Source organism: Sparus aurata, chromosome 6 (assembly GCF_900880675.1).
Source record: "Sparus aurata chromosome 6, fSpaAur1.1, whole genome shotgun sequence".
Taxonomy (NCBI): Eukaryota; Metazoa; Chordata; class Actinopteri; order Spariformes; family Sparidae; genus Sparus; species Sparus aurata.
The window spans coordinates 33031885-33059451 of NC_044192.1; the positions used below are offsets into that span (position 1 = coordinate 33031885).

At 44.4% G+C, this 27567-nt stretch overlaps 1 protein-coding gene across 1 annotated transcript; it reads left to right on the forward strand.

Annotated features, from left to right (window-relative positions):
* The first annotated feature begins 2693 nt into the window (after positions 1-2693).
* Positions 2694-26511, forward strand: wnt4 (wingless-type MMTV integration site family, member 4). Its single transcript, XM_030418745.1, has 6 exons — positions 2694-3413; positions 22783-22864; positions 23670-23823; positions 24238-24369; positions 24641-24783; positions 25633-26511. The coding sequence occupies exons 1-6, from the start codon at positions 3337-3339 to the stop codon at positions 26101-26103; spliced, it is 1059 nt and encodes a 352-aa protein (XP_030274605.1). The 5' UTR covers positions 2694-3336; the 3' UTR covers positions 26104-26511.
* The last annotated feature ends 1056 nt before the right edge of the window (positions 26512-27567 follow it).

A 27567-nucleotide genomic window follows, 5' to 3' on the forward strand; every position in this document is an offset into this window, starting at 1 on the left:
ATTTATCTTATCTTTAAGTATGCAAAATCAGACAGATGACTTGTCTTACTCAACGCTACAGCGTGTGTGTGTGTGTGTGTGTGTGTGTGTGTGTGTGTGTGTGTCTGGCAGCCAGGAGCCACACTGCACACAGCTGGTGGCGCGGCTGCAGCGTCTCGTCCCAGCAGGGTGTATTCTTAGCTCCCTAAAACCCAATAAGTGAAATGAGATTAGACTACACACACACACACACACACACACACACACACAGACACACACATCACCCAAACCTCAACCGCTACCACCGCCACCACCACCACCACCACCGCCCACACATGAACACACACACACACACACACACACACACACAAGCTCATGACTGAGCCATGTGTGACGACAGGCTGCTGCTGAAGTCTCCTGTCCTTCACTTTTTTTCTGTCTTTCCACATCTGCCGGCTGTGAGTGAAACCCCCTCTGCTGTCACACGTTAACACACATGTTTACTGTTCTGAACCACTTCATTTGAAATGTTCCTTTTTTATTTCCTCCTGAACTAACTTAGAAAAAAAAAATCTTGTTTTACGTTGTCTGACAGTGAAACATATTGTATTCCACATCATTTTGTTCAAGCTCGTCATTGAAGCTCTGATGGTGACAGTGAGTGAAATATTCAAACCCGTCTCCTTTTACTCAGCCTGACATAGTAGCCAGTGCTGGTCATGTTTCTACTCTAGAAAAAGTTTTTGAAAAAGTTTTGTATTCCCTCGTCCACCACGAGAGCCATGGTGTTGCCAGACATTAATATGTCTGTTCTTCGCGGTCTTGCCGTGCTCTGTTTGGTTTCTATTCATTCATGGCGTTTTGTTTGCACCTTCTTTATCTGTTTGTTCACTTTAATTGTGAGAACTGGTTATAGTATCAGTTATTACAACAGCCCTCTGGTGCTGATACTGCACTCCTGCCTTATGTCTTCATGTACAAAGCAGTTGGAGCAGTTCTTATTTTTTAAAATGATATTTTAATATATTTATTGCATTCTGTAATGGATATAGTATATAGTACTAAATCATATTATTGAAACATAAATAGGTACAGACAGTAATAGAACTTAAATAGATAAATAATAAATACAGTATCACTAAATGATGATAGTGTCAATTATTATCCTATCATAAAATCTTTTTGATTATAATATAATATAATATAATATAATATAATATAATATGTGACCTTTATATCTACTACACTACATGTGTTTTCTATTGCATTTTGCTGACTTGTCACACCTCTACATCATGATGGCAATGCATTATTTTTATGTTTAACACTGGTCCTGGGCATTTTTTTTTTTTAATACTTTCTTATTTCTTATTGTTTTATTTTTCTTATCATTCTAAATCTTACAGATATCAGAGCTGGGGATCAAACTCACACATCACAATATTTTAGACCAAATACCTCAATATCGATATAGCAACAATACTGTAGGCATGACTACTGGCACTTTCATCAAATATTAACACGATGAGATTCATTTAGTTAAACAATCATCAGTAACGTGTTTGGTAAGTTCAGAAGATGACACCGATCTACTGTGATGGAGCCTTTAAAAGCAGGACGAAACTTGCGTCATTTCACAATGTAATGATATCCAAAATCTAAGAGGATGTAGCCCAGTGTCAGGATGACAAAAGAGCTCTAATTTATGAGCATGTGTGTACGTACAGGTACGGTATGTGCTTCACTATGAATGTTGAGCACACACACATTTCCAGTGGGGTGAAATTAAGGTTCTGTCTTCTCTCAGACTGGTTTTAACAACTTTGTACTTCAGCTGATAAACTAACTTGCTCACACTGACTGGACATTCAAACGCGGTCCACGGAGGAGTCTGTTACGGCAGCGACGTGTTCAACAACAATACTCCACGTTGTTTGTGCATCTTTTTATACACCTTTCCCCCTTTCCACATAATTCACTCTGACACATTCGGTGTATTTGGAAACTTTAGGGATCTCGCTTGAGTTCAAAATGAAATTTTGTGGGTTTTTGAAGCAGTCCTGTGTGATGATGGCCCCGGCAGCTTTGATTCCTCTACACATGATGTTTTTCTTTCTTTCTTTCTTTCTTTCTTTTTTTTTGTGTTTTTTTTGTTATGTAAATAAAATATCATCTTTCGGTGTTCGCTCCTCTTCTCTCCGCGCCAGGACCAGGTGAGTCATCTACGCTCCTCGGCGGTGTCACGGTCCAGCGCGGCTGCTTCACCTTATTATCCTCCTACAACGTTTTCATCAATCAATAGCGTGTAGCTGACATTTGTCATATTATTGGGGATTTGCTGGTTTCAAATGCAGACATTTTGCAGCCAAGCTTTAAATAGCCTGTTGACCGCAGAATATTTGGTTGAGTGTGTGACAGGGGGAGTGAGGTGCTGCCAAGAAGTGTGTGCGGTTTGAGGAGCGTTTTGTGTGTGTGTGTGTGTGTGTGTGTGTGTGTTGGAGAGGAGGTGGAGGGGCGGCTGGGGAGGGCATTAGTGAATGGCTGCGCTATTGCATCCTCCCAGGAGACCTCTAAAACACACACATTGTCCCGTCCACACACACCCACACACACACACACACACACACACGCTACCTTAGCAGCGCTGTAAAACCCGCCTCCTTCATCCCCAAAAAACTCCCATCTCGCTGCCATACCTCTATATCCTCGCGCCGCCCCTCAGCTAAAGTCAGCGCACACACTCTCTCCTCAGCCAGACTCACCGAGAGACGGTGCCGTGTGAGGAGGACCCGTGCGTATTTACGCTCAGAGTGTGTGTGCATGTGTCCGGGGAGAGTCGGAGAGCCCGCGGCGCGCTGACAGACAGCAGAGCCGGAGCCGGCAGCGGGTGAGCAGCCTCCAGAGAGACAGAGAGAGATAGAGAGAGAGACAGAGAGAGGAGGAAGAAGCTCCTCACGGCTCGTGCCGTCTTGGTTTTGATTGGACTCGCCTCTCCACGCGCTCTCTCGGCTGGCGTCAACGCGCAGCTGGAGAAGGAAAGCAAACACGTTGATTAAGAAGAAGGCTCCGATTCAGCCCCGAGCGGCTCCACAGTTTTTTGATCGTATTTTTAGCATCCCTCTTTTCCCTCCTCTCTCCCCGTCCCTTCTGAGCGCGGAGTGACAGAGGGAGGGACGGGAGAACCGGGACGGACGGACCGTGAAGCTGCGCGCCTCCCCGGTGGATGAGCCACTGGATGCGGGACGATGGATTAACAGCCTTCCCCGGAACCCGCAGCCGCTTCTTTTTCGCCGCCGAGCCCCTGTCCACCTCGGGATTATTTCAGCTCTCACCGGCCTCCCCTCCCTCCCTCTCGAGATGACCGAGGAATATGTTTTGCGGTGCGTCCTGATGCTCTGCTGCGCGCTCCTCTCGGCCAACGCGAGTAACTGGCTGTAAGTTGGACTTTCTCATCCTCCACTCAGAGAGCGGACCCTCATCCCTCACTTTTCTCCTTGTCGTTCACCTGACCTCCTTCTCCTCCTGTCCCTCCTCATCCTCACATGTCCGCTCATCTTCTCCTGTCCCCTTTCCCTCCGGCTCAGTGGCCGCGCAGGTTAATTGTTAACCATCACACACACACACACGCACGCACACACACACACACACACACACACACACACACACACACACACACACACACACACACTCCCTGACTTAATAACTTACCAACATCCCCCCTACAGAAAGAGTTAGCCGCAAGTGAAAAAGCACATGTTCTATTTGGAAAGGTGCAGGTTTCCATAAAGGTGAAACCTCATATTCTTGATTGAAAATGACGTGAAATTTTGCATGTGTGAAAGAGGTTTTATGTATGAAAATAACATTTTATATGGCATGTGGAAATGAGACAATAATACACGTATATTTTTTTTAAAAAAAGAAAAGTTTTGCCTTGGTAACTCTCAGCCCTATTCCTTCAGAAGAGTTTGGAAATTATATTTTTAAAACTTAAAGATGCACAATGTAGTTTTTTTTTTTGTTGGAAAAGAAATTCAAACTATGTGATGAACATGTTCCCCTTATTGATTAAACATGCTGTTCTCAGAGAGCTAGAAAGGCGGCAGCTCAGACGGGTCCTGCAAATATGAACAAAGTGAAACAGTCTGACATTGTGTTGTCCTTCGAGTGCAGTTCATTATTCAGTATATTCAGACATTAATTTAATCATTGCGGATGCAGACTTTTCTCTTCTGGTTAACATTTCTTCCCAAAAAACTAAATAATGCACCTTTAATCTGCTTATTTTCTTGTAAATGGTAAGAGACAGTTCATCACTTTAAAATCCTTCAAAGGCGCACAAATAAAATCCTGACCTGCATCCTTAAATCCTCCCTAGATCTCCCAACATATACAGTAATACAAAAAATATTGAAATGAAAATACACATGACCACTCATTGCCCATTAAAGTCTGCAGGCGAGGTGACGGTACAAATGTAGGAGATGAGGGGGAAAAGCGAAAAAGTTCAACAAGGTCACGACAAGCTCACAGACGGACGGCAAACCCGCAGCAGAATATTTCATTGTAGGTGTGCTGATGTGATGTGGGGGATGTCGGAGCCTTCAGACGGAGGGGGAACACACAGCGTGACTCTGTAGCCGAGGAGTGCGGTGCCACCTCTTCCTGGGGCTGGTCGGTCGGGTCGCATGTGTGTGCCTGCTCTCCCGGCTGGCAGCCTGTGGGAGGTGGTTAGGTGGGTTTCTGCATTCCTCCGCAGGCTCCGCTCCATTTTCTGCTGCCATTCATTCCTCTTAACTTCTGCAAATTAACCAGCGGCGCTCATCAGTTAGGGAGAACCTTTTGTGTTCTGCAGAGAGTCGACGCTCCCGCGGTGTGAATACCAGACGTGACACATAAAAAGGTTACTGCTGTGCCAAACAGTGACTGTGTGTTCACTTCCATATCTCTACTTTCACTTAGTTATTTCCCCCGTGTTCACACATTTTGTCAGATTTGTAAAAGGATGAGCACGGCCTTGTGTGTTTACATCTGGATAGGGCTGCGCGCGGCCTAACTGATATTGCTGACAGATTCGTCAGAATAAATCAAATTAGAGCCTCGACAAACAGCTCTGCCTACCTTGAACTCTGTCACTGAGTGCAGGCTAATTGTGCTGTTCGGGGCTGAAGGCGTGGTGACAGCAGCAGCTCTGCAGACATGTACAGGCAGGCTGCCGAGCTGCCAGTCTGCTCGACGGGACTGCACTGTTGTGGAGAATGTGCGCGGGGCTGCTGTATGTCAGCCCTCAACACCTCCACAATCCCTCCAGCTTCACTTTCACCTCCACACGGCAGCAGGTACACTCAGGGTCACAGGATGGAAGGGCAATTAGGAGACACATTATTGCTGCACATACCGAGACTGCTCAGAACAGTTGTTCAACAGCCAAAGGAACGCCTCAAAGTATCGCTGCTGTTTGTTTTCCTCCATCTCTCACATGTCAGCTAACTGCTCACTACGACTCACATGTCATATATTCATTTTTTTTTTTTTTACGAGTGTCACTGTAAATCAGATGTCTTAATGAAATGAGGTGGAGAGAGGGCCAGCCATGCACGGCTCAAGCTGTTTGTGGTCAGTTTGTTTGTAATCAGGCCACTTGCATTGCATTTTGACAATAGTGACAATCAGGAACTGGCACTGCGCGTCTCATCAAAGAGTCGGCCTGCTCCGACTTTGTTTTTCAGTCCTTTAACTTCCTGTTCTCGCTGGAAGCGTGCCATGTGGTGTCGTTGGCATCTGCTCTGCGTCTACACTTCGTGACACGCAGCGTGAAGGAGTGACAGAGCTGAAAGACAGCGACAAACCTTCATCTGAACACTGACTGATACACACAGCAGCACTGTAATTGTTTTTTTTCCATCATGCGTTTATAGTAATACGATATTGTCACAGTAGTTGTGAGTGTGGCTGCTTTGAACATGTGTTAATACAATAGCCCTGTAGTCCAGATAGTCACACTATTACACACAGTCAAGATTTCAGTCCTGTGGGCTGATTACTGTGGAGAAACTGTATCCTACCAATAACATTGACAGAGCGTTGCAATGAGCCGTGAGAAGCTTTAAGTCATTTTGATAAATCGGCTTATCATTTGCTTTGATTGTGATGCAGGCTAATACTGTGCTTAGTAACCTTAATCATCATCATACGTAATACATCATTTTGCACGTTAATCTGATGTCTGCGATGGTTGTGTTGTTGTCAGTCCCTATGACCTCCTCACAAACATGGAAGTGTGTTCCCAACCCGACCGATATATCGGCTGGCTGATATTATTGGTCAGTATTGGGCTTTCACATATATATCGGCATTGTCATATATATCGTCTGATATGCAGGGATATGAAGAGTTTTTTAAGTAGAGGTTATAATATTTAGAATCATTAAATTCCCGGCATAGTTTACTGTTTCAGGGCATGGATTTCATTTTTGACAGTGAAGTTTATTGTTTAACTGAAAAATATCCTGCCTCTATTACATATCTTTGTCAAAAGTGTTTGATAACCTCATTCAAGGGATTGTTGCAAATACATATTGTCCGATACATGGATATCTGAATAAAAAATAAAATAGAAAATGAAAAATAAAAACAAATTGGGTATCAGTCCTTGTAGCTTTTCCATGAATTAGATGACACTTAATGCACACTTGATATAAATCTGATTTAATATTAAAACCAGTGTCGTCCAAGCTGAAAAAAATAGCGAGTATTTGCAAGATTATAAATTCACACTGAACGCGTGGTTAAGAAATGTGTTGGACAGTCTTCAGTTATGTTTGCTTATCGCCTTGTTAAATAAATTAACTGGCTCTGACCTCTCGTCTGTCTTCTTCTGCAATCCAGATACCTTCAGGGGGTTTTGGACCGTTCATCAAAAGAAGAAGCACTTTGAATACTTAACTTTGTGCTCTGGGAAATCGTGGGAGGCGTTTTCCTCTACTGTGTGACATTTCATAGATCAAATCCTGAACGTATTAATCATGAGCGCACTGGGAAGATAATGGACATAATTGTTAGCTGAAGCTCCAGTTCCGGATTGTTGACAGGTCGTCTCTCTGTGTTCACTGCATATGATTCAGAATAGCTCAAATGTTTCTGACACCTCTCAGCTGTTCTTACGTCACATCAAACCGCAGCCTGTTTGTTTACCTCACCTGTGGCTCTGCCTGTGCCTGTCACCTTTAGCCCGTGAGCCAGGATGTGATCACTTTGCCAAATCTCTGTGGCTGCTGAGTCATGTTTAGTGTCCCGCTGCTGAATGGGGATTTGAATGCTACTTTTCATTAATTTGTCCGTCGTCACCCTTCTTCTCCTCCTCCTCCTCTTCCTCCTTTTACCCTGCTCCGACTGGTTCTGCTGCACCTGCACGGCACGCCGCTCCAGGTCTGCCGTGTGTGTGTGTGTGTGTGTGTGTGTGTCTTCGGAGTTTCAGTAAGTGTGTGATTTGTTTTTGATGAAGCGTGTCAGCTGGCATGTTTCCCAACAGTGGCACACACGCAGACGTTACCACGCTGACCGGAGAAGAACTCCCAGTGCGCCAACCAGGCACAAACTCACAGAGAGACATATGCACAGACAGTTACAAAGGCGGCAGGGACGTTGTGTGTCTGCTGTGTGTGAATGCATACAATCAAAAATCAAATAATTAAGAAATGTACTGACTCAACAGAATTCTTTTTTGTGCTATTCAACTATTCAAACTATTCATAGTGGAGTGTTGAGATGAGTTCTGGAGTCTCCCAGCCCGGGGAAAGAAGCTGCTCTGTAGTCTGGTGGTATGGCAGTGGATACTTCTGTATCTTTTGTCAGACGGCAGCAGGGTGAACAGACTGTGGCTGGGCGGGTGTTGGCTTTAAGTATCCTTTGGGCTCTGTGTAGACATCTCACCTCACCAATGTCACTACCGCTCTCTAGATGGTACCAATGATGTTCTGGGCAGATTTAATCACCCGCTGTAGAACACTTCCTGTCCCGGGCCGTGCACAAGCCATGCCGGTTTGTGATGTTTCCAGTCAGGATGCTTTCTGTTACTCCTCTGTGAAAGCTGACGAGGACCTGGCTCCGGCATATAGCCTTTTTTGATTTTCCTTAAGAAGTTGAGCAGTAATGTTTTCTGATTTGCCAGTATGCTCATAAACCCAGTGCAAACGTTGGAGTCATCTCCATGGTGTCGAGTGGCCAACCACAGCACCAGTGTGGTCAAAGTTTGATTAGGTGAAGGCACAGAACGACTTGGTAAGGTTCAGGGAAACATCGTGGTTTGGATTCAAGTACTACTCAGTTAAGGTTAGACAAACATAATAATGTCACCTGATTTCCTACTTTGCTCCCGACGGACAAGAACCCTAACTCCTGTGGCAGCTGCAGGGCTTTGTCGATTCGGTGTAAACAAATGTCATTTGGGTGCAGTTGCTGAAACAGCTGGTGCTGTTGATTTTCTTAGAGGAAAGTCTCCTAGAAATGTTGGCGGCATGGCTGAAGGGATGGCATTGACCCTGTTGGTCAGTTGGTTGATGCACCACTTGATCCAGATGGAAATGTCTCAACAGCTATTGCACTAATTCACCTTGATGATCCATTGACTTTTCATGGAATTTGGTACAAACATTCATGATTTGAGATGAATCCTGGTGACTCTGGTGATCCATTGAGCAGACAGGCCCTGCCGATATGAAAACCGAGCCCTATGTCTCATTTCTACCACATCACTACAAGGACTGTTTTTGATATTAATGCTTAATCAAATGTGACTCAAATGCTCTCTCAAAGGTTACTTACAAAGTCAAGAAACCTTTGACACTGACCCACGAATATGAAAAACCCTTGTGGCCGTAAATAATTACTCTCACCGCCGCTGTGGCAAAAGAAGGATTACATCTGGCATGTGTCTAAAGAAGAGACCAAAAATGAAAGCGCCGTTGGTTTCGTTTATTTGTTTGGTTAAACTGTCATGAATCTGCTCCGGAGAAAGGATTATAATCCTCATTTATTTGCTCAAGAAAGCTCATGCCCTTTAAAACCTAGAAAGAGTGGAGTGTTTGCTTTTTAAACATTTCACTTTCAGTAGGGAACAGTGGGTTCAGCTTTGGATGCCATTTGCTACTGTCAACATGAAGCAAAAGATACGGCAGCAGAGCAACCGCAGTGTGGAAACCAACATGGCTGAAAGTTCACTATTCGTTATTACAAAATGTTCCGGTTTGGGCAGAATTATAACGATTCTCCCTCTAAACTTTCAGCGTCTTGTCAGTGGCTCTTTCTTTCTTGCGTCCCCTCCCGCGTGTCTCTCTTTGTCTTTCAGAGTCTTTGTGTGTGTCAAGTGTGTACGTGTGTGGATGTACATGCATACGTCCTGGACCAGCCATGGTGCGGTGCTAAAGAGAGGGCAGCTGATGGGTAACCAGAGAAAGCAGAGACCTTGGCATTGCTCTGCACGCTGGCGCCTAACTCTTCTTTCACACACGGACAAACGCATGAATGTGGTAAAGCTGCGGCATGTTATTTCAGGCCCTCTTGTCACCGGCACGCGTGCAATTATCGTGACACAGTCGGAGCCGCGGGGAGTCGCTCAGGATGACCAGATTACCGCCAGGAGAGCTCGGGGTGACGAGGAAACACCTGGGTTGCTGAAAGACGAGAGACAGCTCTGGCAGATCCACAGAGAGGTGCACGGGGCTTTTAGGAGACATAACATACACTCCGGCGGCCATGTTGGTGGGCTTGTGGTCCTGGGTAACAATGGCTGTGAACAGCTGATTGCATTTCTGAATGTATACGGCAGAGTCTATCAGTTGCATTGGGTAGTGAGGAAATCAAACATGGCAGCAGCAGAAAAAAACTCAGAAAATGTCTTGAAAATATGCAAATTGACTCAAAGTAAAGGCCTGAGGAGAAGACGCTGCTGAGGTGACAGAGACAGGTGCAGACGCTGGTTTTAAAAACACTTGGAAGTCAGTTGTTGTTTGTCCCGCTCACCAACAGCAGCTCAGACTGAAGCACTGGCTGTGACACTCAGCTCACAGAAGCTAGTGAGAAGCACTTAAAGTCCTCCTGTTTGAGCTTCAGTGTTTATAACGATGTAGTTGAGTTTGACACTAGAAGGCAGTTCTCAAATGTATCTCTCAAAGTGTGAATTTTCTCTAAGCTCAATAAGAATTTGATTTTAAGAGGCGGGCCTCGAAGCACATTGATATGTTCCGGTATTAATTAGTTGGTACTAATTAATGAGGGAGAAGGAGCAGGGCTCGTTTTAAGCATTTTTAATGTGGCACATTTCCTTTTCTTTCTTGAAAAAAACCATGTCAGACACCCATCAGAGAATGTTTTATGTATGCATTAATGCCTGATCAGAGGGGATCATTAGAAAAACCCCTCGCACCCGATTGCCATAATTTGTGCCAAAATCACACTCACATCTTGGAGTCTTAACTCAAATCTGAACACTCAGCCACGATACACATATTTTTGGATTCAGTTTGACTTCTCAAGGATAACTCAGACCTCCACTGAGATGTCCATGAATCCACTTAGAAATCTTAGAAATGAGAGGCTCCTTATTACCCCAAAATGCTGCAGAGACTCCTGAAGTTTAACACAGTATCAAAAGTAAGTAAGTCCCTTGATGGTCGTCTGTATGGAGGACCAAACTTGACATAAGTATAAATAAATAAATAGATAAATAAATGCATAAATAAATACATAAATAAATACATAAATACATAAATACATGCTGAAATAAATAAATAAATGTATAAATAAATAAATGCATAAATAAATAAATGCATAAATACATGAATAAATAAATAAATGCTGAAATAAATGTATAAATAAATAAATGAAAATATAAATAAAAGAATAAATGCTTTTTATTTATTACTACATTTCTGTTCACCTACATTTATTTATTTCTGTATTTCTGTATTTCTGTTCACCTACATATATTTATTTCTGTATTTCTGTGTCCATATGTAAATGAGGAGGTAGGAGGTCCTAACCTCAGTCAAGAGCATGATTGGTTACAGGAGTGTGCTCGATGAGGGTCCACTACTTCTGCCTTACTAGCAGCGCTGATTCCTGTACACTGTACAGGAATGTTGCTGGCTACCAGCAAGCTTGCTCAGCTAACTGTTAGCTGCAGTTGTTGACATTTGTTCATGTAGCTCTGGTTTAGTTATGAATTTGACTGGCGTTCATTTTAACTTGCGAGGGTCCCAGGTGTGCTGGTGGTGTGGTTTGAGAATCCCATCTGGAGAGAGAGGGGTCCTTAGCCATGTCCGCTAACCAGGAAAAACATTCTGCTCATCGCTCCAAGTCATGTATATGTGTATTCTAGACGAGCGCTACAGAGCACAAATCGTCCAAAAGTGCATGTTGTCGGTCTCATATCTTTGTCGTGAATGTCTGTACTCTCAAATAACTCATGGGTGGAACAGGCTGAGGCATTTGTTCACACCGAGCGGCTCGAGAGCATAGTGGAGACCCCTTTTAGCTCTTATGTTAGCTGTTAGCTGCACGCTGTAGCGCAGCGTCCAGGCTACCTTGTGACACCGGTTACCATCGGGTATTTTTCATTCCGCACTGTTTAAATGGTCGCTTAAAGCCATCGTTCCGAGCCGCATACATCGTTATTAAGCTGAAGCTAAGTCAGTGTGAAAACTGTACACTGTCATACAGCCTGCTGGTCAAACAGTCTGCAGAGTACGTTGACATCCAGCCCGAGCTCAGCGTGAGGTCAATCAGCTGTGGCAAATCGTGAGACATCCAGATCAACCCGTGATACAAACACCAGTAGCGACAATGGTTCATAGGAAAGCCCAGACATGTATCTCACTCTCGGTGGTAACATGTGTCAACAGTTAACCGGGACGCTACGCTCTTAGCGCTACAGCGAGCAGCTAACTGCTAACAGCGGTGTCCATGCCGCTCTTGAGCCGCTCAGCGTGAACAAATGCTTAATACTGTTCCACACATGAGTTGTTTGAGAGTACAGAGATTCACGACAAAGATACGAGACTGACAACATGCACTTTTGGACGATTTGTGCTCTGTAGCGCTCGTCTAGCAGTGGTTTGCAAGTCGCAGCCCTGGCTTCTCCGTGTGGATAGAAGTGTTCAAGCCACGTCAAAACGAATACACATATACATGACTTGGAGCGATGAGCAGAATGTTTTTCCTCGTTAGCGGACATGGCTCTCCAGACAGGATTCTCAAACCACACCACCAGCACATCTAGGACCCTCGCAAGTTAAAAATGAACGCCAGTTAACCTGTCACACTGGTCGAGGCCATTAAGCTAACTGGAGCTGTTTTACAACGTTACAGAGAGCGAGGCTTGAGATCAGGAATCGTTTGCTTTTGTCTGGCTCTCCGATTTGACCAATCATGCTCTTGACTGAGGTTAGGACCTCCTACCTCCTCATTTACATATGGACACAGAAATACAGAAATAAATATATGCAGGTGAACAGAAATACAGAAATACAGAAATAAATAAATGTAGGTGAACAGAAATACAGAAATAAATAAATGTAGGTGAACAGAAATGTAGAAATAAATAAAAAGCATTTATTCTTTTATTTATACTTTTATTTATTTATTTATACATTTATTTCAGCATTTATTTATTTATTCATTTATTTATGCATTTATTTATTTATGCATTTATTTATTTATACATTTATTTATTTATTTATGCATTTATTTATGTATGTATTTATTTATTTATGTATTTATTTATGCATTTATGCATTTATTTATGTATTTATACTTATGTCAGGTTTGGTCCTCCATATGTCTGTGCATCCATTAACAGGAACTGCCTATAGCTTAATCATGACAATTTGCAGAGTGTAGAGAGATACAGGCTTAACACAAGCCAGACAAGGTTAGGAGTTCCTTAATTCAAGTCTGTGTCCAGGAGTAATGAAAGTGCAAACTTTGTGTAATAATAATAATAATTTAATAATATTTAAGGTAACATTCACCGCCACTTTATCCCTTTAAGTGACTTGACACACACATAGCATCTCAGTTTAAATGAAAAGTTTAAGGCGGTTTAAAGTTATAAAAGAAAGGTATTCTGTTTAGTAGTCGGTAGCCAATAGGTGAGAACCATGCTGAATATTAGAGGCCGGTACACAGAGAGTTCTTTATAAACACATACTTGTGTACAACACACAGTTGATACATGTGTGTTAACTGTGTAAATAGTAAGCAGGAGTGTAAATGGTGCATGTCCAAACCTGCCCTCTGCCTATGAATGATTTCAGTTTTACCAGCCAGCTTATCTTCTCATACATCCAAACCACACGTTAGCTTCTGAACCCTTTGCAATCTATCTGGATAACAAAGTTATTCCTTCTAGCCGTGTTAGTGGCATGGCTTTATGGATGGCAGTGCCAATAATTCAACAACAACTGGATGATTGAGATTTTGTATAGGCATTCATGGTCCCCAGAGGATGAATCACAATCACTTTGATAGTCCTCTTACTTTTCCGCTATAATGAGGTTAAAATTACAATTCATCCAATTGAATAAAAACTGACCAAATACCTGCAAGACATAAGATTTCCATCAGTCTCAGCTGTCCTTGTTGCTGTACAAATGCTGCATGTGAAACACTGTAACTGCTTAACATCTGCATGTTAGACACTTTATATTAACAATCAATAATTAATGGTACATTGATTGTTAATTAAACAGTAGATAGTAATTATTTGACTGTTAACGAACAATGCAGTGCCTTTTAAACATTTGTTAAACGACTGTAAAGGTTTATCAACATCAGGCCGTCCTAATAATGTTTATAGATAAACTGCACAGTATTATAAACATCAGCTGCAACTTTACCATAAGCAATAGCTTATATGAGGTTTACACATAATTTTATTGTTTCTTAACAGTCACATAAATATTTACTAAAAATGTGTCATTTATGAATGATGGTTATTATAAAGTACTACCTCATTGTGAGCATGTTAGCATGCAATATCATACTCACTCCTATAACAGGAAAAAAAGAGAAAATATGGTTCAGCTTTGAGAAAGTCACCAGAGACTACAGAGAGAATACTGTGCATTTACAACATAAAGCTGTAACCCTGAAAATGGAGGGTTGTAAACAGATACAGAGACTTGCTCACTCAAAAGCTGTTATGACCATTGATGGCTGTCATCTGTGCCAATCCCACCTGTGTCAGTTCGGTGTAATGATACATTTGCACCAATTTCCAGCCGTATGGTTAGCTAGCTAATAAGCCAACTTTGCCTGAATGAAGAAATGGTGACAGGTACACAGCACAGGAAACATCTCCTGCCAAGTCCTGCATTTAGAAACAATCAGCTGTTCGCAGCTATTGTTTCCTGAGAGCAACAGACCTCTGACATGGCCGCCACCGCCGGAGTGTTTGTGACATCACCTGAAAGATCTTTAGAGACCCAAACATGACGAGGAAGCAAACAATTAGGGGACAGTGACATTTAAAAAAAGATGGTTGGATGAGGCTGGTATGCATGGACATTATACTGACACACACACACACACACACTAATTGATTCCTCGCCTTTAGGGACCACGGCACTAACACCAGGCAGGAGGTTAATTTCATGCCTTTTATTGCCTCTTTTCCCAAATGTGTTTGAAAGTGTGTTTTTGTGTAAGATGTGTGTGTGCTTGTGTGTGTGTGTGTGTGTGTGTGTGTGTGTGTAGGTGCCCACGCGTGTGTCTGGGTGTATTTATATGCTGCTGGCTCCACTAGAGCTCATTTCCCCCTAAAAATAACATGCTCTGCCAACACCACAACCCTCACACACACACACACACACACACAAACACACACACACAATCTCTCGTAGTGTGAGCCTCTGGCTGCTCAGTAAATGTGTTAATTGAACTCAACAGATAGTTTTCACTTTCGCCGCCTTGCCTTCTCATCGCTCTGTTCTGCCTCTCTCCCTGCTTTGCTTCAGTTTTACTCACTCCGTCAGTGTCTTAGTTTAAAATTAACTGAGTCAGACAGTGAATGGAAAAAATGTTTGCTTTCCTCTTCCCCCTCATTCATCGTATCTTTCTCCAACCTACGTTTATTTGATTTGTCACTGACTACATAAGTCTATGTATGCAGCCTTTGTATAGAGGCTTTTTTGAATGTTATGACTCAATATTAGAACCATTTAGTCCTCCATACAATTACCCACACACCCACCCATTATTACCACCACCACCCTCAGAGTCTTGAACCACCCATTCTCTCCTCTCTTCTAAATCTTTCCTCAATACATTGCCTGACTGATCAGTTAGCTGACATCACTAGCCGATATTGGCCTATCACATATATCAGTATTTTGATCACTGTTTTGATTCACTGTTAATCTCTAAAATGTCCGTCCTCCATTACACATCTGCCGACCTGCCAGCCAATCAGATACCCTTATTTAAGACTGTGTTGTGAAAATCTTGTTTTACAGTGTAGATTAAACATAGTGGACCGTACAGGTCAAGTTCACTCACACACTCTTCACTTCGGTGTTTGAGATGCTGCAGTCGAATATATCAACACACTGATACATATCGATTCGGATTATTTGAAACTGCTTCAGTTATCTGCAGGATCGATACACCAGTACCAGCTGTGAGTTGACACACACACACACACGCACACACTCCGCTGCAGTGCCGCCTTGGTCCAAATCCACCCGCTCTTTTGAGTCAGAAGTGAATGCAGTTCTTCTTAAAGACAGCCTTGGTTTGTTTATCTTTTCATAAAAATCTAAAAATGTTCTATTTTTTCCAAAGTTGTATTATTGAATTTCAATCATTCCGTATTGTATCACAGTTACAAATTCCAGCAACGTGACTACACTAGCCTGAGCGCTTCATCCATGTATGATACATACTGTTGATTCTGGCAGATTTACCAACATTTTGGTACATTTTCTAAATGCTGAGGATTGTTGACACCTTCAAACAGGTTCAACATTCAATACTTTTTCTGTGAAACGACTGCTGAACTATATTTCTTCCATCGGAAATAACTGAGGTCTGCTGTCACCTCCTCTTGGATGTGACTTGTACAACAGTCCCTCACTCGGGTGGATTACGAAGGCATTTTATGGACTTGTTGACATCGCGCAGGTGTTTCACCTGCATGCTGGTTTCTAGATGTGCAGATATTCAGTGTTAAGATGCATTTCGCCAAAATTCATACTTAACGTGTTGCTGGTTAAACACTAAAGATCCAAACTCATGGAAGAATTCTCTTGATGTGCGAAGATGACTTTTAGGAAAGTGGGAACTATACACAGGATTTTTCAGTCTTTCCATATTTCAGGCACTGAACCGTCGTGCATGTAACGCTGGTGTTCTTATGTGACATGACAGAGGTTGCTCAGAGCAGTGTGATCATCTGAAGCTAGGAGGAGGGCCATGAAAAGCTTCAGAAGGGAAGAAGAAGAGCTCGGTGCTGTGCTGTGGTTTTGTGGCTGAAGATAAACTGAGAGAATAGTGCCCTCTACAGGCCACTGTATGTTTTACATACTGTAGGTGTCCACCACAGGGGTGACAGGGAGGGTTAGCTCAGGTCATACCTGTCTTTATGAGCAGTTTACATTTGTGCTACCTGCTGAGTCTCTACTAGTGAAGTGAATGGGATTTTGAATGGGGGTTTCTGTGCACTTCACTGGCATGGAGCTAAAGAAAAATACTGTCCATGCATCAGACACTGAACAGTGACTTGTTACATCAGTGTCTGCAGGTCTGTGCACAGTGCTCCACTAGAAAAGATGTTTCTGAGACTCTTTCTTGCAGCTCTCCTCCTCGCGCTTCCCATCCACGCTATATTTACCTGTCAGTGTGTACCTCTGCTGTGTGCTCAGTGCTGGAAAGGCAAACACGAGGATATTTTCATATAAATACACACTAGAGGTGATGGAGGCACAGTGAGTCTGCTGCAGTTTGTGAGCATTTGTGTCACTTTGTGTGTGTGTGTGTGTGTATATGTGTGAGCATGGATGCTGAGACGTGCACTGGAGCACAAGACAGTCATGCAGATGTGTCAAGCTTTCTGTTCCCTCCCGCCCCTGAACGTCTCCCTCTGCTTTCCCTAATTCCCCTTTCCATTGGCTCTCAGCTCAGTTGCCTTTATAGTGATGTAACGGCATACAACTGATGGATCAGATGAACTTCAGGCTGGACAGTGCAGCACCATGTGAGGCAGGTAAAAACCGGGGTTTAAAAAGGACTTTTTAAGTACAAAGGAAAGGTTTTTCTGATCAGATCAATGCAATTCTACTTGTTTCTGTTGTGTCGTGTGTTGTGCACTGTACACAGAACATACAGAGGACACCTCAAGACTTCTCTTAAGTCATCAGAGACTACTTGTCAGCAGGGCTGAGCTGTTTTATATGATTCATTTATTTGTTATTTACTCTATAAAATGAGTAGTCCTGTCAGTAAAAATAGTCACCAACGCACACAAAAAAGGCAATTCTCACATTTTAAAGGGAAGAAATCAGCAATTAACTAGAATTTTTGCTTGAGAAACGGGAATACTTTGACTCATTTTAGGGAAATACACTTATTGGCATCCTGCTGAGAGTTAGATGGGAAGATCGATACCATTGAAGTCGTCACTGATCCCAATCAACACAACAGGCGACCTGTATGACAGTGAATATCCAACGTGTCATTTTTCCATTTCAGTTCTTATAGATTAAACAGAGTAGAAACAGCCTTTTAATAAGTGAGCTTGAGGGAGAATTTTGTTGCCCCTGAACAGAGCTAGGCGTTACCAGTCTTAATGCTAAGCTAAGATAACTGCTTCCTAGCCGGTTCTCATGATGCGTTCTATTTGAAGTCGGAATTTCCGAATTCCCTGCTGGAATATCCCCTGGAGCCGTACTTTCTGACCCGGAAAGCCTGACACGCCTCCCCAACACTGACCTTTAAAATCCAAGATGGCTGCTCTGCGCATCAACAATCGTCAAAGCCGTTTTGTGTGTATACAATATACTGTTTATTAGCACTTATATCTTATTTGTATCCAATCAAATCAGTCTTAAACACAGTACTGTCCAATTTATATCTCTGGGGACGCCACTCAGGTGTGCACAAAATACCACATGCTGCATCGTTAGCAGCTGGTTTTGCTAACAATGGCTAACCGGACCAGAACTATTTTTCTGGCAGTTATCGCAGGTGCGAATTCAATCTCAGCTCCATCTTCAGACTGTCAAAAGTATAACACACCACTTATTTACAATATAAACATGAGAGTTGTTTCAATCTTCACATCTGACTCAAAGGGTACTTGCAGCTCAAAGGCCCACTTACATGCTTTCAGAACGTTCAACCACACTTCAGTCTCTCTCTCTTTAATGCATAATGCATTATTCAGGGATTACTGCATTTTCAGTTCGTAAATATAAACCATTTTTGTGTGGTGTTCACCATGTTGACCATGTCCTTTGTTTCCTGTCTGGAGATAACCACCTGCCTCTCATCTATTTAAGAATTATCTCTTATTTGCAGTTTCAGCCTCCCGTGAGGCCGTGGGGGGGCTCTGGGTGGGAGGTACTGAGCATTCCACCTGGACCGTGGTGCGTTCGCAGGCCGCTGCGTGTTTGTGTTGCATTACACGTTGCAGCCTTCACAACACCACTGGCTCCACCGGGCTTAGACCCCTGGGATTTAAGCACGCAACCACCAGAGGCCGGAGAGAGCAAGAGGAATGAGGATGAGACCTGAGATGATGGTGTGTGTGTGTGTGTGTGTGTGTGTGTGTTTGCTGCTGTGTCCTTGTACGGGTTGACTCCTCTGTCGGGGTGTTTTTTTAACCTCGTCTCTGGGAAGCGAAGGGTACACACAGCAGAGTGAACAGATAAAGTGAGACAGGGCACTCACACACACTCGCCCAAGGCCTGTGCTGAAGCTTTCCCACATGTATACACACACACACACACACACACACACACACACACACACACACACACACCGCAGAAAATCACCTGAATAACAGCTTATCCAGTGTTTATTAAATGTTTCCAGGGTGACTGTCAGGGCAGCGGGATGCCACACTGTCTCTGTAAGCGCGGCGTTGCCCATCAGACAGCAGCTTTCCATCATCTTGCGTTTTCTCCCTGGGTTGTTTTTATCGCCGTCTGATGGTCTCCCTGCAGGACGCAGCACCCTGCCGCAGGCTACGCCATACAACAAAGAGGGATCAGACGCCGCACATGGCTTTGATGAAAGCTCGTAACTGCAGTGGAGTAAATCAGAGCGGGGCTGATCCAAGGGGGGGGTCAGGACCTGTAGATTTCAGAGGAGACATAACCTCACAGAGAGCCGGAGAGAGACAGACAGCGGGGTTCAGGATTTGCCAACAGTTTAGATTCACTGCAAATCAATTCACAAAAAAATGTCGTTGATCCGGAGACTTTGGACAGTTTTATTAGCAGGCCTTGTTTTTGATGTTGTCTTTCCACATTTTTATATCACTGACCTTCATGGGAAAAACTACTTTGAAAGCGCTTTTCGTATCTTAGTTGAGGCACTCCTGCTCCGTTTTCTTTCTAGAATGGATCTCAGTAGAGCGCATACCTCTGCCAAGACCCAGCAGTCTGCTCTTGCACTCACTCACACTGCAGACACCAGCCACAGTAATACGTCTGATTGTTTTCTCCATGCTGTGTTCCCTGAGAAATTATGAAAATCTCACAATGCTAAAGGTCCAGTGTGTAAGATAGTTGATAGTTGATAGTGATCAGGCCAGCCACCAACCCAAAGAGCCAGTATTCAACAAGTTGTGAGCTGCAAGTTCTGGCTCTCTAGCTCCCAAGTTCTCCACTGTGTTCACCAGCTGTTCTCTGACTGTGTCTGTCTGCTGTTTGGTGTTGAGCAGATAATCTACTAGTTGGTTTTCAGGGTTTTTTTCTCCGTAAACGGCTGCCTGCCGCCGTCAAAAATGGCGCCGTGAGAGTGGAGCAAACGGCAAAGCTGCAGTGTGACCGGCGAACAGTTTTTCAGTGAGCTAAAACACACTGAATGCTCCGTGGAGCTGACAGCAGCGGTCGGCTGTTCGCTGCCAACACAAGCGACCCCTTGCGCACTCTTAATCCGTTGTTGATAACGAATTACTGATTACTGCAGCCTTCGACGAGAGGGTCCACGAGGCGAAAATATAGCGAACTGAGTCACACTTACGAGAGGGTGAGGTCACCGCCGAGGGGGCAGGTGGGAGCGGATGCGGCTGAGATGAGGTGGAGTGGAAGAGAGCGGGGGGGGGGAGGGTTATCAGAGCGATGAGTGCGAAAATACTGACACTGTCCCGAGAGGAAGAGCGAGAGAAGGCCATCAAAGAGACGGAGGGAGAACGATTATCTGAAGTGTTGAGAGGAGGAGATGAGAGGGTGAATGGAGAGGAGGAGCTGTTTGACCTCTGAGGGGACGACGACTTATTATACTACCACATGCACGCGTAGTACTAAACATAATGATAAACATGCAGTTCGGCTACTTCGGCTGATGAATAATCCGGATGTCTTGTAGACGGGTTTACGACATCCTGATTATTTATCATCAGTTCGATCAGCGGGTGTAAAACATCGGTAGCAGGACTTTGTGTTGTGCATTATAGCTTTGTCAATAATCCGACTTCAGGACTCTGTGCAGTCTGGACGTGTGCCACGGCTTGATTGAGACGGGCTAACAGGGCTTTACAGAGGTATGTGTGGTCTCGGGAACTCATAACCCGAGACTCATAAAACAAGCTCGAGAAAACCTTAAGGAGAAACATGTCTGCTGGTACAGAACGGTAGCCTGAAAGTTAATTTGGTTGGAATTCGCTTTACTTTATTATCCAGGGCCATTTTGATATTCAGACTCCGTCCGCTGCACAAAGGAGCCTGTAAATACTGAATTCATGTGTGTGTGTATAGAGTCCGGTTATAATATTCATACATTTCTCCTTTATGCCTTCAAGACTCCTGTTACGCAGTTGTGGTGCAGCATTTCACAGTGGGTGCCAGCTTTAGTTCCTCTCATTAGGTGAGCATGGACCACTCTGTAGCCTAGAGTCACATTTCAGGCCGTGGACGATCTGATGTAGATGTGAAACTTGGATTTCATGTTTTTTTTGGGTTTATTTTGACTGTGAACTTTGGATGTTGTCAACCAACACAGTGGTTTCTTTACCATCCCTGAACAGAACAGTTCAACACTTTAGGAAGTCCGTTTAATTGCGTTGCTTTTAAGAGTGAGATGAGAAAGTCCGTGTCATCTCCACAGCGTGGTGCAGCTCGGCTCGACTCGGTTTTGGTGCCAGGTACTTCTCCTGATTGGGTTTTCCACTGCTGGTAATCCTCCCTAAAAGTTGGCAGGATTTCCGAGCTGATCACCATAGCGATGCAGCACGTGACTGCGGTGACATCCTCTTTAACGCGACACAAACGCAGGATATCGAAGGGACGGCGTTCTGGATTCTCAGTATGTGGCTGTTTGTCACGGCAAGGAGGGAAGCTTTGAATCAGAAAAAGGCTGAAGGCAGCGAGAAAGACTTAGAAAAACAGAAGAGTTTGGGAAATCCTGCATCAGACTGCCGATGAGAGATCCAGCAGCACCTCTACATTTCACTCATTAGATCAGTGAATTTTGTTTGCGTCGTCACAGCAATGTAAAAAGGACAATTTGTGTTTTTTTTGGAATTAATTATGTGTGAGAATTACCTACGTATGTCAGCACAGTTTGTGGTCTCTGGTAACCTCCAGAAAGCTGCTCGCAGTCCTTATCAACCACCTGCTGATCAACACCGCCAGCATGTAACTCCTCCTAAAACAAGATAGTCTTGTTTATACGCTTCTGTTCCAGCGCAAGTTCAACAAGCAACATACGTCATGTTAATTAGTGAGTTTAAGCGCTGTTGGCATTTTTTCACTTTGGGCCAGGTTCTTTATGCTGTGCTAAGACTCCGTCCCTGGACACACAAACACGAATGCAATGTGAATTTTCTCATCTCAGAAAGAACGTGGACCTTTTCCTTTGAAAGAAAAAAAAAAAAAAAAAAGAGAAGAAGACGATTCTAATATGCGACTGCACTAGAAATGAGTCATTGCATCTCACAAACTACTGAACTTTCTATTGCTTGACAAAACAAAAGGGTTTTTTTTAGACTCAACATTTGTTGAAACGAGCAGTGCAGACAGTACGCGGTCAGGGCTGTGAGACTCACCGCCAGCTTATGAGAAAACCTATTTCTGTAAGGTGCAGCTGGGACTGGAGATATGAGACTGAAGTGATGTGAGGTGGACGTGTGAGGGTCGGGGCATCCAGACTGATGCCACTTTCTCACACGTCTTAGACCGTGTGTGTGTGTGTGTGTGTGTGTGTGTGGTGTATCTCCCTGACCTGTCTGGCCTGGAGGTGGTTGTGTATGATAAGCCACTTTCCCTCCTCTCAGTGTGCTCACAACCAGACATTTGTACCAAACATTCCCACAACGTCATGGGAACCAACCCTCTGTACACGCGCTCTGCTTCTTCTGAACGACGTCGTCCAATTCAATCATCAATCATTAAAGGGGAACATCAGCTGTGACTGTGCTGTCCCAAAGTGATGCAATAGAGGAGATAATACATAACCTCTATATCGGATATTGCATATCAGATTTGGCACCTCCAGTCACGTCTCTGGATGTTTATTTGCAACCTCCATGGTGTTCTCACTGCGCTCTTAAAGGTCCTGTTGTGTTGTGTTTTTGTCCGTCAGGTATCTGGCCAAGCTGTCGTCAGTGGGAAGCATCAGGGACGAGGAGACATGCGAGAGGTTACGAGGCCTCATCCAGCGACAGGTACACAACTCGGCCTACTGACGACGATGACTTAAACATGTAGATGATGAATTACAAACGTATATATTGCTAGACTTACAGAGTTAACACACCCGTCTGTGAGAGAAGATATAATATGTAACGATGGAACTATTATTTTTTTTAGTTTCTAAAGATGACTAGACATGTAATGCTGTGTTGAGCTGTGCACATACATTACCCCTAACGTTTCCAAAAGTGTTCAAACTCAGAGAAATGCACAGCTTTACTCAAAAGTGAAGAAGTCACATCTGAGTTCTCCTCCCGTCAGTAAACTGCTCCAGATGAGAGAACAATCTGATGCCACTCTGGGTGTTTATTCTTCCAGAATGGATCTGCACCCATCTTTTTCCAGCTGTCTGGCCGTCCGATATGGACAGAAAAAAAGACAAGAAAAAAGAAAAGACTATATGTGCCAATATTCTCCAGTGAAAACTAGAAATAGAACAATCTAACTGATTAGGGAATGCAAACCTTTTTCATACTGCATATGAATGCTAACAACACAACATGGCTCCAGGGAAGGCAAATTCATTCTATTAGCGGATCGGTCCAACAGTTTGGCCCCGACTGAAATAATTCAACAAATATTGGAAGGATTCGCAAAGTCACTGGAATCCTAATGGCTTTGGCGATCCTCTAACTTTTTCCAAGCCGCAAGGAATTCAAAATTTATACCTGTCCTGTGAAATATCTCAGCATCTATGAGATGGATTAAATAGTGTTTTCTTAGTGTAATGGGCACTGTGTTTGTGGCTGATGTCGTTCCTGTGTGTTTCCGCTCCAGGTTCAGATCTGTAAGCGCAGTGTGGAGGTGATGGATGCGGTGCGTCGGGGAGCCCAGCTGGCTATAGACGAGTGTCAGTTCCAGTTTCGCAACCGTCGATGGAACTGCTCCACTCTGGAGACCATGCCTGTGTTTGGCAAGGTGGTCACCCAGGGTAAGTTTATACTCTTCTCCGCTAATGAAGATCTCCCGGCAAGCATCTGGACACGGACGAGACACTCGTGTGACGGACAGCGCTACAGCTGACTGACAGTGCAACAGGCTCATCTGTCAAGCGTTTCTACCTGCGTTTCTTTAGAAAACTGGGACCCGAGCATGGATTATTGGATCATTTCACGTCATTTTAAAGTATTTTGAAATTTTTTAGCTTGTTTCCATTTGTTTGCGGTTGAACCGGCTCCTGCATGCTGACATCTTGGCCTTCGTCCTTGGACTTGACTGCACTCGTTATCCTCACACACACGCTGTTTTTTTTTGCCATTTAGAATGACTTGTCTCCTGAGTTACATAATGAAATAACACGACCGCGTTGGTGTGCGTCTGTGTTTGTGTGTGATGTGTGTGTTAGGCACCCGTGAGGCAGCCTTTGTGTACGCCATCTCAGCAGCCAGTGTGGCGTTTGCGGTCACAAGAGCCTGCAGCAGCGGAGAGCTGGAAAAATGTGGCTGTGACCACAATGTACATGGAGTCAGCCCAGAGGGTAGGTCTCTCTCTCTCTCTCTCTCTCTCTCTCACAAACACACACACACACACACACACGCAAAGGAAACAGAAGGTGATCCAGTACATTTTAATGTAAAAAAAGACTGAACAGCGTGACATTATGAATAATGATTTTATTGACAGAGCCAGACAGATATCACAGGTTGCATATTACAGTAACTGCGCTGTCTTATCTCTGTATCTCAGACCGGTGACAGTGCCATCAACATGACCCCCTCTTTTTTTTTTAACTTCACATCTTTTCATAGGGTTCCAGTGGTCGGGCTGCAGTGATAACATTGCGTATGGAGTAGCATTTTCTCAGTCCTTTGTGGACGTGAGGGAGCGGAGTAAAGGCCAGTCGTCCAGTCGGGCTCTCATGAACCTGCACAACAACGAGGCTGGGAGGAAGGTAACTCGCTGCCCTTGTTGTACTGTGTGAACATGTCGTAGTGGGATCTTTCTTCCCGAACTACTTTTGCTCTCGCTCGCAATACATTTTGCCCTCCCCCAGATCCATAGGAACAGTTAGTGTGTTGATCCACATCTGAGGTTCAGAGAAATACACAAGACAAATATGCAGATACAACAGGAAGGAGAGATGATGTGACACTTTTGACATGACCAGCAGGCTGTGCTGGTTGAAGCTGTGACTGTGGATAAAGTCGTTGCTCAGCCAATGGCTCCTATTAACAGGAACCAAAAAATCCTAATTTAGCCAGACAAAACTTGAACCTGTACTTGTATAAGATCGTCAACTCAGCCTCTCTCTGATTCAGAGGGGACTCAAAACGTACAGTGTGACGAGATAACGCAAACAAATTCAAGAGAAGAAAGTTTATTTCTAAAGTTGGGAAAAGTCTTTTGAAAGTAGTTTAAGTCAAGTCTCAAAGTTATTCAAGATTAGCCCAAGTCCAGTCTTAAATCTTTCAAGATAAGTCAAGTACCAAGTCAACCAAAACAAGTCCAAGATAAGTCTAAAGTCATTCAAGATAAGTCCATTTCAAGTCTCAAGACATTTTGAAAATAAGCCCAAGGCAAGTATCAAGTCATTCAATACAAGTTGAAGTTCATGTCTCAAGTCATTTACGATAACTCCGCTTGAGTCTCAGGTCGTTGAAGATCAAGACTAAACTTCACAAACAGCTAATATCTGAGAGATGCTGATATCCAAAGCAGCTGGTCTCTACAGACATATGCAGTGTAATCACATTCTTTCGAGTTCTGTCCGTTAACCAAAGGTTCTTTGGCCTCTCTGCAGGCCATCCTGTCACACATGCGTGTGGAGTGCAAATGTCATGGTGTGTCGGGCTCCTGCGAGGTGAAGACCTGCTGGAAAGCCATGCCGCCATTCCGCAAGGTGGGCAACGTCATCAAGGAGAAGTTTGACGGCGCCACTGAGGTGGAGCAGCGCAAGGTGGGAACCACCAAAGTCCTGGTGCCTCGAAACTCCCAGTTCAAGCCTCACACGGATGAAGATCTGGTCTACCTGGACCCGAGTCCAGATTTCTGCGACTATGACCCACGCTCGCCGGGTATGCTGGGCACAGTGGGCCGCCAGTGTAACAGAACCTCAAAGGCCATCGACGGCTGCGAGCTAATGTGCTGCGGCCGCGGCTTCCAGACGCAGGAGGTGGAGGTGGTGGACAGGTGCAGCTGTAAGTTCCACTGGTGCTGTTACGTCAAATGCAAACAGTGCCGCAAAATGGTAGAGATGCACACTTGCCGGTGATGGGAGTGGGTTGCACAGAGGGCACTGCTGATGAACTAAACAAACGCCCCGCACTGCTACTCCAAGGCCAGGGAGCGAGGACGACTCGTGTAGCTCCATCTTCTCCTGCTTGAAACCGCCCCCACCCTCCGACTACTGGTCAACGGAAAACAGACTGAGTGGCTGAGAGGTCAAATGTCATCCTATTCATTTTATGCCACCGTAATGGATATCAATAGATTATGCATGGGATTTCCTACAAAGCTACAGAGGCAGTTTGTTTCTTCTCGAGTAGAAAGCGTCTTTTCACTTTCTGCCTCCCTCCATCACTCTCATATTTGCTTTGTCATTGATGCTTCTTATTTTTGTAATGTTTAACTTATTTGTTGAGACTGAGGAGATTGACGGGGGGGGGGGGTGAACCTGGAAGGAGGGGACAGATGAGTGGTGATGATAAGGGACAAACTGGACCCATGGGTGGGCAGGTGGGTGGGTGGGGTCGAGTGGAGGGTGGTTTCCCCTCTGTTCTTGCTGCTGCTGCCGCTGCTGCTGCTGCTGCTTCGGGGACTCACTTCGAGTGCTGGATGTCAAAAAGGGAGAGTCTGTCAGAGGACGGACTTGAACAACAAAGAGGGACGCATCGCAGACGGACTGACTGCGATTGGCTTCCTGAGCTGCGCTGAGGTTCAGCTGCGGCTGAGTCGTTTATTTTGCCCCCTGCAATGCCCTGATGCTGCTCCACTCACACACACTCCCTCTCTATCGGTCAGAGGGAGGATGACGATGGACAGGTGAAAGCCACTGTCAGCTGCTTCCTGTCTTTTCTGTAGGCCCGTAGCACTGGCAGGCGACGGGCACGAGACACACAACACACACACATACCCAGCAAACATTGCTCCAAAACGACATTTGTGCATCCACAGCTGCTACCTGCAACGGGGGGGGGGAACCTTATAAACCGAACAGTTTCCAGATCCGATTTTTTTTTTGATTTGTTACCATTTCAGAGCATCATGTTGTGCGTGCTCATCTGGATCCATGTTGATCTCGTGCCCCTCCCGTACGTCGCCATCTGCCGAATGCAAGTTGGCTTAATGCGAACACGAGTAAACACGCAGAGACGTGCATGCGCCGGCAAACACACACAATGTAAACACACACATCGACAAAGGGGTCCGCCAGAGGGTTGCCGAGCATGTTCGCCATGCATGATGACTGAAGCACTTTCTCTCCAAGCGCACATAGAGCCCTCGCCCCGCAGAAACAAACATCCGACCACGTATTGAAATCATCCCTGTTCATTTCATACACACACACACACACACACACACAAACAGTTTCCCATGCCACTGTGAGGACTCTATTGTTGTCTTGTACCACCACCATAAAGCCAAGCTTTCCTATAATAACGTGCTATCATTATAAAGACATACTGTAGATCTGTAAAGACTTATACACTGAAGAAGACTATACTGCCTATGAATG